At 40.7% G+C, this 15,274-nt stretch overlaps 1 protein-coding gene across 5 annotated transcripts; it reads right to left on the reverse strand.

The window, feature by feature from the left end:
• Positions 1-301: 301 nt before the first annotated feature.
• On the reverse strand, positions 302-7,692 carry tom1 (target of myb1 membrane trafficking protein). 5 transcript variants are annotated; one of them, XM_080775851.1, is made up of 16 exons: positions 7,572-7,692; positions 6,853-6,937; positions 6,673-6,751; positions 6,132-6,281; positions 5,724-5,852; positions 5,415-5,528; positions 5,024-5,140; positions 4,558-4,688; positions 4,380-4,443; positions 4,151-4,280; positions 3,961-4,027; positions 3,520-3,589; positions 3,084-3,149; positions 1,813-1,875; positions 1,562-1,601; positions 302-1,466 (listed from the first exon to the last, which is right to left on the reverse strand). In XM_080775851.1, the coding sequence occupies exons 1-16, from the start codon at positions 7,621-7,623 to the stop codon at positions 1,372-1,374; spliced, it is 1,452 nt and encodes a 483-aa protein (XP_080631977.1). In that variant the 5' UTR covers positions 7,624-7,692; the 3' UTR covers positions 302-1,371. The 5 variants fall into 5 exon arrangements, with proteins under 5 accessions (XP_080631977.1, XP_080631978.1, XP_080631976.1 ...); XM_080775852.1 differs by having other exon boundaries at positions 4,401-4,443; positions 4,558-4,691; XM_080775850.1 differs by having other exon boundaries at positions 4,558-4,691.
• Positions 7,693-15,274: the final 7,582 nt, after the last annotated feature.

Consider the following 15,274-nt stretch of genomic DNA (forward strand, 5'->3'; position numbering starts at 1 on the left):
GTGTAATACTCCCAAAAACATTGTCAGTGAGTGATGGTATATCTCTTAACTATTAATATATTTGTTAAAATAATTGTTTTATCTAAAGTGGAAGCTGAAGTCTCACAACTGCAAGGCAGCACAATATAGTGTAAAAGCAATCCACACCAAGCACACAACTATTAACATCTGATCCATGCCTAGTTGCGCATCTTGTCGCGCAAGTAAAATTTAAATCAATTCGGATATGCTTGGTAGAAACTCTAAGTAAAAGCTTTTTACAAGGGAATGTTTCATATTTATGTGCCTCTTGACTGTGGATGTGTCAATGAGCTGATCCTCTTTTGTAGATATGCTTGTAGTAGTAGTTTGTAATTGAAACACAAGCCTTCTCAGATGACAACTGATAATGATGATGTATTTTAATTCATCTAAATTCTCCTAAAAAATAAACCTGAATGCATGCATGGTCACGGACCACACGCAAGGCCTTCAGGGACCACCAGTGGTTCACAGACCACCAGTTGAAAACCCCTGTTTTAGAGCATCACACTAACGGTTTAAAGATATATAGAACAAATCATGGTATCAATCATGGCAGAATAACATAACAAAAACATAATCTGCTTTTAATGTACTTGCTTTCATGTCGTCAGGACACCATTTTCCCTTGTTTACAAAGCCATGACCTGCATGAAATGTCCTATTACAAAGTATTAGCAATCACCCAGCCATCCCATGGAATCATAACACAGTTCTCAATTAATACTTTCTGAGTTTAATATAAGCTGTGACATTGTGTAAAATGTTAAACTTCAAGTGAAGTAACTTAATTACATTATGTTAGATGTGAAAATTCTTACTTGGCTTTTTATTCTTTTCTTAGATCACTATGTGATTAAAAGCCTCACATATACTATTAACATTACAGCTTAGTTTCTCTCAAATATACATTTACAGTATCATTCTGATAGTGTGATGCAACTTCCTGTGACCTGTCACAATTCCTGACCTTTTTTTTTAACGGAGCAACAGTACTTTTTCTTTAACAATATTCTCTCTTTCAATAGCTGGAACCTTATAAAAATGTGCAAATATTTGCTTTCCACACAAGGATAACCCCGCATACAGCAGTAGTGTCAAGAGTAGGGCCATGCACTTGGTCCGAAATAACTTACCCTTCATATAAACAGACAAAACAATATAACAGCACACTTTGACCAAACAGCACTATACTCCGATGTGACTTCTTCATCTGCATAGGTTCAGGGTGGAATTTCACATTTCAAGATGGCGTGCAGCATGGGTCACTTTTATCCACAGTAATAATAAACTTTCCTCAGTCATCAGGGCGGCAGGATTCATATTAGTGTTGTACAGAGACAGGTTAGCCTAGGATTGAGAATGGTAGGCATCATGGGAAGATGATGTGATTGAAGGCAATTTCTCTGCTGCTTGCGCTCTTTTGGCCAGAAATCTGTCAAACTCTGCAGAGAAATAGAAGCAGGATTAGTATGGGAATATTCCAAGATGGAAGCTCTACTGTACTGTCTGATGCCAGACAACTAGGCAGAATATGTACCTTCACTGATCACACCGTCTGAATCTTCAAAACTGTCATCCTGTGTCATAAACAGAGGAAAGCCATGTTATAATTTCCACACGTCATCAGGATACTGCACCTTGGTAAAGCTTTTAAAACATCTGCCCTTTATGGTTTGTAACATTATTACAGGAGTACTGTCAGAAATGTATGTGCATAGACTGTGCATGCAATTAAATAGAATAAAATATATGCTGTGCATGACACAATAGAAAGTGGTAGCCACTCACGTCTTCTTCCACAGCCAGCCACTTCTCAACATCCTCCATCACAGAAGACTGGCTGACGGGAATCTAAGAAGGTATTAAGGGAAAACTAAGTACCATACTTCATTTGTTCAACAATTATCACTGTGTAACTGGGATGAGCTATCACACAAAACCACCAAACACACACAAAACCACCAAACACACACAAAACCACCAAACCAGCATTAACAAAGGAACCACTCCAAGCAAATTAACTGAATCCACATGCCATCTGCAATCAAATTGCTTATAAACGGGATGTGTTTCTTTAAAATAATCGAAAACAATAATGTACCGTCATGCTAAATATAAATGCATTTCCCACACTGTGTAACAGTAGGGTGGCTGATTTAAGCGCTCATCCTTGGCCAGAGTCAACCTGTATCGATGCATAACAGTTGCGTAGTAACACCTGGCTCAGAGTCCACACAGGATAAATGGACCGTCCACACCAAGCACAATTACTATAAATAGTCAGAGTACGGTCACTACGGTGTCATATTGCATCAAATCGTGCTGTAATAAAATGTATCGTCCCTGAACTGTATCTAGAATACATTAACTATTGTCTTATAAAAGAGATTGACACTTCATATAAAAATACATACATTGTTTTAAAATGGTTAAAACTTAAGTGGATGGCAGAGTCCACACCCAAAGTATAACTATGAATGTTCACATAATTATCCTTATAGTTATTGTTATCGTGCTTGCTTGGTGTGAACAATCCATTAGTCAGCCATCCCCACACACATTCAAGAGAGAGAGACACCTTTGTCATGACAAGTCTTGTGTCTTCTTCTTTCCTTGTGGCTATTGTATCGTTACAACTAAAGGCATGGCAAGCAGTATGTTGGTACTTGGAAATAAACACATGACTCGTCATGGTGGTGGAGGCTCTCCTGAACGTGAAATGTGAAATAGGAGTGTAGTCTAGCTCCGACTCAAGAGTCCATGTTGTTTGACTCACACCAGACTGCTTAAATCAGCCAATACCAACCATACAATCTTATATAGACATGCTTATTCAAAACAATGCCCTGCTACATACATATAGATATAGTACTGTACTGTACAATGCAGTCTAATACAGTAGTACTGCACTGTATGTATGTCTACTATTAGACATTTGTTACAGATGTTCATATGAATATAATTGTCAAGCAAACCCAAAATTGCACCACCACAGAACTCGTGCACATGGCCAGCAAAGCAACACAAACGGCAAACGTTACACAACTGATGAAACCCACCATTCCCCTTTTTATCATCCAATCTAACTGTGGAGAAGAGCTGCGTATGAAGGCTGAAGTGTCACCCTTCACACACAGACACATATAAAGTTGTTTTAGGTGACAGACAGTGTTTTCAATCTTTTAAACTTCATGATCATTGAGCCACATACAGTACCCCCCACTTGATACATGTTTTTCTTTTATCTTCAGGCCTTAATCTATACTGTAAACTCTTCAGTATACTGTAAATGTAACTCTGAGACACACACATTGAAAGGACCATGCTGTGATCAATACATTCACAGCTTTGGTAATATTAACTGAAACTAATGGCTTCCTTAAAAATCTAACAAAGCACAGTATTTTTGTGGAAAAACGCACGCACGCACACACAGCTAACCCTACATTATTAAATTTTATTTTAATATAATAATAATATAGTATATTTACTGACCGTTCCAGCATTATGTTGCATGGCGCTGAGACCTTGAGACTGGTCATCCACCTCACCTTCACTTGTTTCACTGAAACATATACCGGTATTTAGTTGCAAATTGTCTGCATACACTATGTTGGAAAAATGGCATGCATTAAAAGAAAAAAAAGAAAAAAGAAAAGTAGGACTATAGGAAAATGGCCAATAACTATTCCCAAATGAGGATTAACATCTCAGAATGACCTAGAATCCTGTCCTCTGATTCAAGCCAAGGAAAGTCATGTGGTTGTACTTTGGCACTGTACCACATTTGGAAAAATGTTTTCTGGCTTTGTTCTGGCTTTGCTATTCATACAGCCTAAAGTTGGGTAGATTTTGTCTCTACCACTCTAATACCTTCTCTATGCACCTGTTATTTACATACATAAAAAGATTGACTTTGTTGTAAACCCTCTTCACCTTTTTCTTTGTTGCGTCTGTGAGATGCTACATTTCTGCATGTCCAAGTGATCAGCTTCACTTGCACCTTGGAGAAAATAGCAACAACTCAAGTACATCTAATAAACAACACAGCATAAGTTGTTGAAAATATAGGAAAACACATACGGTATGCATAAATGCAATATCGAACACAGCCACACAAACTTACTGAGTCTTGTCATCTGAGCACAAACACTATCAACTGGGGATGGGGTCGGATAGCTGTTAGTGGAAGCTCCCGATTGGCTGACGGAATTAGATGCAAGACTGAGGTCACTTAGGTTGACATAATGTGGGCTCTGAGAATAGAAAAATAATCATTTGAATGTGCATGGTATCGATACTAATTATAAGAGCATAGTCTAGTTACCTAATGAGAAGACAATGACTAACGCAACTGTTAAGAGCAAGTTCCTTACTTCCTCCGTTGTGCTTTGACCATTTGTCATTTGTCTTTCAAACCTGTATGGAATGGAAACAGCAATTTAACATCACAGATATCACAACCTGACAGACAGGAGAACATCCTCCAACACTGACTTTCATGCCCTGCAGTATAGTTGAACAGAGCAATACCTCTGGTAGCGTGTGAACGTGCTGTTCATTTCATCGTTGGCAGTCAGCAGCTCTTCGATCAGCTTCTCCTCACTGAGTCTTGGCACCAGTTCAGCTATTCTGTTCTGCATGTCCTTACACACTGTGTACAACTGCTATGGACCGAATGACAAAGGAGATAAGAAATGGCCAGCGGCCAAGAGTAGTATAGTGATCGACAAGATCAGGAAAGAGACAGACAGATGTAGTTTAATGCACCTGAATGTGTGACTGAAATGTGACAAAACTATTATATATGGTGATAATAAACTTTACTATACACTACTATACTATAGCCTACTGTATACGATACTATACTATACTATAATATACTATACTATACTATACTATATAGTGAGCCAGACTATTTTATCATCCTTGGATATCTGGATGAGAGACGGCTCAGCACACAGCGTTTAATTTCTGTAAACGTTAGTGGTCAATATACCTGAAGCAACTCAATGTCTGCGCACTTGGCTGTGGATGGATCTAGCTGACTCATCATGTCTGACATTACAGTCAGGTTGCTTTGCACCACTCCCAGATCTGTCTTCAGCCTGTGCACCTGAAATGTCAACAGTATTATCAAAATATTACATTTAAGGCTAATATGTACATACTTCGCACAGCAAAAAAGACACATTTTCCTCCTAGAAAAGTGTCGTTTACATGTCAATAGTCGAGACTGAAAATAGAAGGTGAAATGTGCAGAAAAAGAATTTAGACTGAATTTCAGCCGCCATGCAAAAGGTATTAATCAGTTTGTAAGTGAAAGACAATATTGACAGATAAGACAGCATCTCTATAAAACCTTTCTACAGTTTGTCAGGTCCTTTCACCTGCTCGGGTAGGGACACACTGGCTCCCTCCTGGCCATGTTTAGGCCCGGGGAATTGTAGAGGGATGAGACTATGTTTAGAAGTTGCAGAAGCAGGTCCATTCCTAGGCAACCCCTGCTGAGCAGAAGCACGAGCACAGTCCAGATGACAGCAGCAAAATGTTAGGAGAGCCCATTAAAACAGAAAGAGGAAAAGCATAGACATTTGAAAAGGAGTGAATAAAGACATAAAAGTAGTCAGCCCCAGGCTTTCCCAAGCAAGTGCATTTGTATTTCAACATATATTAGTCCATATGTTAGTTAGTAGTACCCTGTTCGAAGGGTTGACCAGAGAATAACCATCTGGCTCTGGGAACTCCAGACCTTTCCTTCGTAGATGCTCGTACACAGACACCACACCTGTTAGATCAGGTGAGCTACGGAATGCATCTGCCCACGCCTTGTCAACAGAAGAACAACAAACATTACAAAAGAAGGGGTTTTATCTATGCTGACAGATTATAGATATAGTCAAATGATTACGATTGTTTAACCACTTAAACCAGACACCGTCATACAATGAAAATACAAATCTACAATACAATCTACAAGCAGCTGCAGAATTTACTGTAGGCCTAGTCAATTGTTTCAAATTATTTTGCCTATAATAACAACATGCCCAAAATAGGGCGCCACGGTTATATTAGGCGTACTGTTGAGATTGAATCAGACTACTGACCTGTATGATGCCTAGCACTCTGTCATGCAAGACCACCGGAGGGTTGTTCTTCGGTATAATCGCCCGGACCAGAAACCCCTCTATAAAGTCCCGGGTCGTCACCAGAATATGGAACCTGTGGCCACAGTTCTTCACACAAGCCTCCAGAACCTATGTCCAGGTTGGGAAAACAACAACGACATGGAATGTAAGCAGAGGAGTGGTTCTGCTTCTCAAACCATTCTGAATCATGGCCCACTTGAAAATCTTGAAAGCATTCGTGGCCCACCCATCTGACCACTTAACGTGACAGCCGTTCGGCTGCCATGTGGGCCACGGCCCACAGGTTGGGATTCATGCTGGCTTACAGACACAAAGGGATCACACCGAGCTAAAGAACATGCCGACCTGCAGACTGCACCAATGACGTTCAGCAAGGATTTCAAGTGTTTACATTACATCTACATTGAATGTAGATGTTTACATAGATAGAGCTAGTGGCTGCAGAGTTTTAATGGTGCATTGGAGGAGGAAGGACTTTGCGACAGGAAGTAACACTCACGGTCAGTGCCAGCATAACCTCCCTGAAATTCTTGTTTCCTGAAATCCTTTTCTTTATCGCTCTAACAGCATCCTTTGGTCTGAAAGGAGAAGAAGCCATTGTTATGCCTGAAAAAGAAAAGCAAAGAATGTGATCTCCAAAAGACGAGCCTGGCCGGGCCTGAGGTAAAGAGACGCTCACCCCTCATCTGTGCTGTTCACCAGGTCACAAATCTCCATGTTTAGGGACCAGTCTTCTGACTGGAGACTGGAGTTTGTTGCGAGTTCTACAGGAAACAGACATACAATAGTCATGAACTGAGCAATGTTTGCAAAGAAAACAATGTGTATTAATATGAATCACCATAATTTTAGGAGTTTCTGTGGGGAAGTTACTTAACTTGCAAGCAAGTTCTCACTAACTACTATAGGTTCATTACTGCCTGAAATTGATTGACAAAATTGAGTGTGAAAATTTGCCATGTTCAAAACCATTGTTCTTTTTTTCTATTTTTCTTTTCTTTTTTTGCAGATAATAAAGGGATATCTCTCTCTTGGTTCCTTCCAGCATGTTATCGACAGAGACTGAGAGCAACACCCAACCATTTTGAAGATTAGAGAATCATCATCCCGCCTATCTGTGATTCTGTATCATCATGATAACTGCATCAGTAAAGCAATAACCGTTCTATCACTGTCAGAATCGATATGGATTGGGCTGCTTCTTTTATGCGTTTCTTGATCTTGAGTTAATATCCGATTTTTTTTTTTAAATATCTGCAATAAAGAGGAGTGCGTGCAACCGCACAGCGCTGCTGCAGTCCGTGAAATTCAGCAGGCTATACGATCGTCAGTCAATGAGCTAGCCTACTTTGTAATTATAACGTAATAATAACCACTGGATCCATCTCGACATCTCACCTATTCGGTGTCCAACCGGTGTACTGAATGGATTGCCTGTTAAAAACTCCATATTCGATTTCTATTCCCCCTGACAGCCAACACCACACGACGTCCCTGTTGCATTTACAATAATAATATACTGTAGCCCAGCCTCCTTTGCACAGCAGAAGACAACCGGAGCTACGTCGCATTTAAAGGGCAAGCACAACATTACGGCCCGCGCCCCGCGGTCATTTGAATGGCTCTGGTTTATTTTTATTTTTATTAAGAAATCTTTATTTCACAGTCAGTACATAGACATACAATACATTACAATACAGTACAATACAATATTTTAATGGCTCTGTGATGCGACTGCAATTTGAATGTTGACGTTTAAATTGGACCAGAGCTATCTCTGATCCATAGTTCTAATGCAGGGGTTTTCAACTGATTGTGAACGACTGACGAGGGACGTACCAGCCACCACCCTTATATGGGGACCACTGTTGTGCATCCCATGTGTGTATAGCCTACATCCCACTGTTTAATTGTTGTGTTGTTGTGTTGTGGAACCACTTCAGTAGATCCTCTGAAGGCAAAGTAAAGACAAGACATGACAGTATATAAGTGCCTATGCCCATACCATGAGATGCACGAGGTAAAAGGCACGAGGTTTGTGTTCTGCTCAACAGATTGATTCGGTTCCTTGGGGTGCGTGTAGTAGTGAAATGTGTATGTGCGTGCTTGTATGTGCATGTATGCAAGTGTGTGTGTGTGTGTGTGTGTGTGTGTGTGTGTGTGTGTGTGTGTGTGTGTGTAGTCCCGAGATAAACCTGTGTACTGTATGTGTGCTGTCTTGTTTGTCAACTGTATGTCAGGTGTTATGTGTGGAGTCATGAGATATAGGCCTACTGTGTGTTTACTGTTTACCTGTGTTGTGTCATGGGACCGACCTGTGTACTTTATGTGTGCTTAATTATTAGTCAATGTGGCTAGGCCTTCCATTGATAGACCTTAGGAGTTAGCCTTGGTCTTAAACTGCATGACTATATATGACCTATATAACCGTTGTGTATCTCAGTATCAAACTATTTATGGCAATATTGTCATGGAGTATGTGAACAGGATTGTGTTACGATGTGGGTGCAATGCGTGTGTTCTGCAGTAAGAATGTGTATTTGTGAAATGGTATAAAGGCATGTTTGCAATACACATACACACATCACAGCATAGCATTATCTCACCAGGGGAGGGAGAAGGGGTGATTCCTAGCCTTGCTCAGGCTGTCTGGAGTTACCATCGTACCGGTTCCACATGATAGGGCAGGCTACATGATACAGTATACATATGTGTATTGGGGTTCCCAGATACTACATAATAATTTCCTAATAGACTCAACCAGACAATCTGTTGCACTTCCCCCTCTTTTTCTGTTGAATTGCTTGACCTCCAACGTGTCAGTAAATTACTACATGGACGGTCATGGGTCACCAGGTCATTCAGTTCACTGTTTCTCAACTAGTGGAACGATATATATTTTTAAATCAACAAATTCTATATTACTAAATGAATGGTGAATTGAATTGAATGTGCCGTTCATATGACACAAAATACATTAACACCCACTTTTATGAATGTAAATGTTATTTAGGGATGTGATTCTGCTGAAGCACATCGATCTACAAGTGCAAATGCTATTTCATGATGTTTGAAGTCTATTTTCTTCATTCAGCTATAATGCGACTTATTATTGGCTCCACCAATAATTGCATTAATAACAATTCAATATGGTCTTATTATCCATCTAAGTTAACTATTTTAATGATAGCCAGTGTTCATAATTAGGTTTATTATATTAAAATGCCGGTGCATAGGAGTAGGTTGGTTGTATAGGAAAATTCTACACTCAGGTCTTATTCAACATTTTACTGGTAAATGGTGCATTTATATAGCGCCTTTATCCAAGGCGCTTTATAGAGATGTGGATTACATTCACCCATCGATGCCAGAGGAAACCATGCAAGTGCACCAACCTTCAGAGTCTTGCTCAAGGACACTTCGACACTAACTCTGGGGGAGCCCGTGTTCGAACTGGGAATCTTCTGATCACTCTACCCCTGAGCCACTGCTGCCTGTGTTGCCTAATCTTATCCTTTACCTAGTTTACTGTACCCACACAATGCAGGAGGTTTCTTGCCAGTAACATGATGAAAATAAACTATATAGATTATTATCTAATTTCAGATAGACTTACCATGAAATGTTCATTGTCCCTGTAGGAATACAGTATATATTATGTCTCACTGTCAAAGCCGAAGGAGCACGATCGTATCTTCATAAGATTTCCTTAAGTCTCAAACCAAAAATGTTAATATTCAAAGCAAGAATCTGAAGACTGGAATGGCTTGATTCACATGTTCAGTGAAGTACTGAATGAATGAATCATCATCACTAGATGGCAGTATAAACCTTTAGAATCACAAGTCACACACAGTTTGACAGACAGGTAGAGAATCACACCCATCCATGTGAAGTGTTGAGGTAAGGAGATCACTTATACTCTTAAGTCTAAGGGAGATCGAGGCAGGAATAGAAAGTTTGAGAGCTTTTACCACATAAAGTAGGCCTACAGATAAAGTATTTTTCTTCTGTGTGGGTCTAGATATTTACATGCATATGTAATACCTGTAACAGCTGGCAGGACAGGGCAGTGAGAACCTATTTTATGTTGTACAGGCCTACTGCATGTCAAGCAATAAAAGAAAATACTTTTCAGATTTGTATACACACACACACACACACACACACACACACACACACACACACACACACACACACAACTGGTGTTTTAAAAATAGGCTTAAAGATCTGAGGAAACCTAGAAATGTTAGGTCACCAAAATCTTTATAGGTTCCAACTTCCAGCCATCAGAATTCATGATGCCATTAAGATATTTTGTGTGCAAGTGGACACAAAAAGAGTCTAGTCTCCTTTAGGGAACCACTGTTGGTCATCAAATTATTAGCACAGGAATGCGACAAAAACAAAAGAATATCTGTGAAGTCAAGTGTCCATGGGGTGAGTAATCAATATAAAAAGGTAATTATGGAGGTGAACTATACCTTTATAAAGAATGGGCTTACATGCATGACCTAACCCTAACATCAAGGCCTGAGAGTTGTGCCTGAGCAAGCAGTTAGTTCGAGCGAGTGCTTGCACGGAGCAGCTGATGCCCTTGTACATTAACAAGCATGCCTTCCAAGTTGACAAGCCATGGTGCATGGAATAGAATAGATTATGGCATGTTAATGCCCACCTTAATGCCTAAGGTGGTTAGCCCTATAATGCAGGCCAGAGGGAGGGAGGGGGGGGGGCACTTTATTTTGTTTTACTTAATGTAAGAATAGTTTTACATTACTTTTTTTTTCACAGTGCAGCAAGGATCTGAGGCTCGTAAAGAATGCCTGAGCGAGCTGGTGAGCTGGTGAGTAGGTGAGTTGAGAGCTCCCGCTAAACAGCCGATGGCCTCGTTGTTGACAATGTGCCGTCCAAGTTGGCAAACTGTGAGGGACGGAATAGATTTAACCTGTTTCAATGTTCTCAGTCAGTGTTTAGCAACAATATATTAAAGGTTTCTCACACTTAGGCTGAATTAGCCTAAAATGTAATGCACCTGTTAGGCTATGTATTTGTGGTCTGAGCTAAAAACACCAAGCACTAAAACCATATATACTTATAAATTGACCAATAAAATACAGTGATAATTGTAAAGTGCAGAGGTGCTTACCGGTAGCTTAAAAACTCAATTAAAAAATGTAGCCAACTACGCCTGCACCTTTGTGAGAGGTCTGGTCCTCTATTAAATAATATGACTATAAAAAACAAGGCAACACAGGTTCGTGGACAACTTCAAATATAAAAGGCAAACTTAAAACAGAGGCCGATTGAATGAACAAATACACTAAAAACAATAACTCTTGCAATAACGTGCAAATTGGGCCAACAGGGGGGAATTCAGTCCATGAGGGGATCTCCATGAGCTTCATCCTTCTTAGTTCACTGTGAATATACGGTGAATCCGCCAGTACATGTGTTCCACAATAATTTACTCTAGTGATGGTTCCACAGATAGGTTGGCAACACTACAGAGCAGGTACTTACAGACAGCCCAGGTTTTACCCTGGGCCCTTCTGATGACGGCGTGTAGTGTTGCGGCCTCTACGCTCTCCTCTGTCCATGGCCAAGTTCACCCAGCTGAACTTGAACTCTGAGGAGTCGTCTCGTCTTCTCCCCTCACCTCTGGGCAGCCCACCCCCACGGCAAGGGCGACAAACTCTGGAGGTCGTGGCGCTTATAGAGTCGAGGGACATGGCTACCACTGGCCCCCCACGGGGGTCGTGGTCGTGGCACTTACAGCCCTTCTCGTGTCGACATCATGGCTAACACTGGCCCCCGGCTGCATCTTGGCCCCCAGCCATGAGGTCACTGCCCTCTCCACACCCTCCTTCAACCTTCCTTCTGGTTCTTTAGCCCTCTTTCCTGCTTCTGTTTCTATCTCTGTTCCATTTGCCAGCCTCAATATATAGGGCTCCTGATTGCTGGCCACGCCCATTCCCAGGTGCTAGTCAGTCACTCAGCTGCAGGTCCTTAGTGAGTTATGGTAGTCAGTGGAAAAATAAAGTTATAACAAATCATGCAGTTCAAACAGAAATAAATAAGCAAAATAATAAAGTAAAATCACTCGACAATAATCTCACTTAACAAAACAAAATCATAAAACACAGCAAATACAATAAACCAAAACACATCTAAAATTCCACCGGCTCACATATTCATTGTAATAATCTACTAATGATCTAAAATTCTAAATGATTGTTGTCTGCACAGTGTTTTCATTTCTCTTTCAAATGGGGGCACTGTTTCATTTCATGTCATATCGAGCAGGCACATTTATGACCTCCTGCATTAATCAATATTTTCTTTACTCCTGATATTGTCATTTAACAAGACCATTTTACACCATTATTTTATGTCAAATGCTTTGTTGCATCAAAGGTTGTATTGTAAAATACATCAGGCGACTATGTACTGCTGAAAATCTGTGTTGTTTGCTAATGCTACATGGTGAGCCACCGCTATATGCACTGTATGGGAAATGTCCTCTGCCTGAGGTTAATACAATGTAATTCCTCACGATCAGTGCCAGACAGTCATGGTTTAATATCCGGGCCTCGTTGCTCGTTCAGGGAGAACCCTGCAGCACATTTGCCAACTCCTTCACTTCAGCTGCTGGTAGTTCTACTGCCAAATTTAAATGACAACTAAATAAAGTCCACGACCATTCATTGTGACATTTCATAAAATTCTCCTGGGTTAGAAAATGTGAAGCAAACGTCTTCCATCTGGTGAAGTGAGGTTAAGATTTGTCCCCCGCTCTTGAAGATTTAAAGGTTGCAGATGTATGATGTTATGATGCCATTTGAAAGATCCATTATTTTTCAAATGGCACATACTTGCTTCATGTTATGAATGAAATGTGTATCTGAAAGATTATATCATGAAGATTACTGGATCCAAATGTTTTGGTACAAATGTAGATCAGCTATTATATAAGGTAGCCTATTTAGGGTAGAGGGAAAGGGAGTAGTATAGACCCCTAGGGTACTCCGATCAATGACATATAAAGGGTTTAAATCCACTTGCCTCTGCAGTTGAAGAGCAAAAAGTGTGTGCCCTCTTATAGCACTCTGTGATCCCTGCCTCAGCATCCAGCCATCAGCTCTGATCGTCCCTGTGTGGCTGGTGTCATGCTGGCTGGCTGTCCTTTCAGCTGTCACTCTAGCAGTGTGCCACACTGTCCACACATAAGGAACTGCAAATGTCGATGTGTTGTTGAACCAGGCTGAAATGGCACAGATGTCGCAACACCACTGTCAATGTGACAAACATCAACTGCCACCGTGAAAAGATTCCATGCAATCTGGAACCTGCTCACTGTTTGGCAAATGCATTTTCTCTGTGGATATTATGGCAAAAGGGCCTTTGCTGTGACTCGGTGAGGGCAGAGTAGTTTATTGGATTGGATACTGACTCCATGATTAACTACTTATCCCTCTTTCTCTCTATACAGGGAGAGATGGATAAGCCCCCAGGCCTATACATGCCGGTTCCCCTTTTCCCTCAACACTAAATATCCTTGCCGAAAATAGATGGCATATAAAGCTCACAAAGCGTCACAATGTGGGGTTGTTGTGAGCTTGTAGATCTGCTATCTTTGCTGAACATGCATGTCCCAGTATAGGGACACAAACACTATAGATTTAATGTGGTTAAAGTAGTAGGAGGTGTTGCAATATGGAACCATGCAGTCAAAACCAAGTTAAGATGTCAAAACCATTTTGTCCTTAGTTTGGAGTGCTACTGAATTAGCAAATCACATTGAAAATCAGGGAATAAAAAGCTGAGGTGTGACCAGCATCTATTGAATGCATGCACTCAAGAACTATTGTGCCCCTAACAGGGTATAGTAGTAAGTACTGTAAAATATTCAGAGAGCTCAGTTATCTCATCTCACCCTTTGTTGGGGTAATTACTACAGTCTACACTACAGTATGTGCACCTGCCTTATTCTCTCTCTCTCTCTCTCTCTCTCTCTCTCACTCGCACGTGCGTGCGTGTGCGCACGTGCGTGCGTGTGCACACACACACACACACACACACACACACACACACACACACATCTGACATGAGATCTCCCCCTTAAAATGTCATGGGCATTTGTCAGTTGGTAAGACATACGGTGCTCTGCTCTTACACAAGGGCCGACCGACAAATTGATCCATCTGCTGCAGGGTTGAGCCTGGGATTGTAAAAGCTTGCAATGCAGGAGACCCACGAAGTTTGACAGACTTTAATTGGCGAAACATGTTATTTCCTTTTCAGGGATTGTTTATTGTAATGTCTCTGTAGAGAACACCTAGCTTCCAATTAGGTTGGCTTTGTGGGCATCCTGTCTACATTCACAGTATGGAGCCTAATGAGTATGCATCTCATCCTCCGAATTAAGTGTGGTGGGGTGTCTCTTTTGCTAACAATCTTAACCACTAGCCTAAAGGTCAACTGCACCAATGCAACAGGCTCTTAGCTATACTGTGATCCCAAAATCAAACACACCACTGGCTCCATGTTTCTCTGGTTTATTGTGATCAGATCAATAGATAGGCAGACATAGACATGTATTGACCTTGTAATGTCTTTCTAACTTTGTCTTATTTTGTACAGTTATACTTTTGAAACACAAATGAAAGCTTCCAATCATTACATGAAATACTGCAATGTGGTCCTTCGCCAATCCAAATTATAGCAGTTACTAAATACATTTAGCCCATTAAAACCAGATTTTAAACACATTAAGCAGTATTTACAAATAAGTAAACAAATAAGACAAAATATTATCACCGACCATTGGCGTCTTTGGACTTGGAACATCCCGAGTAGATCTTGCTTCTTGTTTGTGGTGTATAGATTGTTTGAATGCTCACTCCACCTTTTCAGGTGTTCCAGCTCAGCCAAACGAGCAGCCATCTTGCTGGTGCACTCTGGGAGATGTAGTTGTCTGAGGTGCCTTGTTGAAGATTCATGCTCCATTTATGAGTTTATGCTCCACTTATGAGTTTTAACTCAACACCTCCCACTTGAGCTCCTGGGTTCTTAACCACAGAGAGGTCACTCAAGTCCTT

Source organism: Protomyctophum bolini (assembly GCF_963924005.1).
Source record: "Protomyctophum bolini genome assembly, chromosome: 11".
NCBI classification, from domain to species: Eukaryota; Metazoa; Chordata; class Actinopteri; order Myctophiformes; family Myctophidae; genus Protomyctophum; species Protomyctophum bolini.

What these genes read in the sequence shown, in the direction of transcription:
- tom1 (XM_080775850.1), bottom strand. Translation starts at nt 7,623, where the DNA reads ATGGAGTTTTTAACAGGCAATCCATTCAGTACACCGGTTGGACACCGA. An exon ending in TGCTCAGATGACAAGACTCA is followed by an intron (nt 4,028 to 4,150) that starts GTAAGTTTGTGT and finishes ATTTTCTCCAAG; the next exon opens with GTGCAAGTGAAGCTGATCAC. An exon ending in TGCAACATAATGCTGGAACG is followed by an intron (nt 3,150 to 3,519) that starts GTCAGTAAATAT and finishes CTGTGTGTGAAG; the next exon opens with GGTGACACTTCAGCCTTCAT.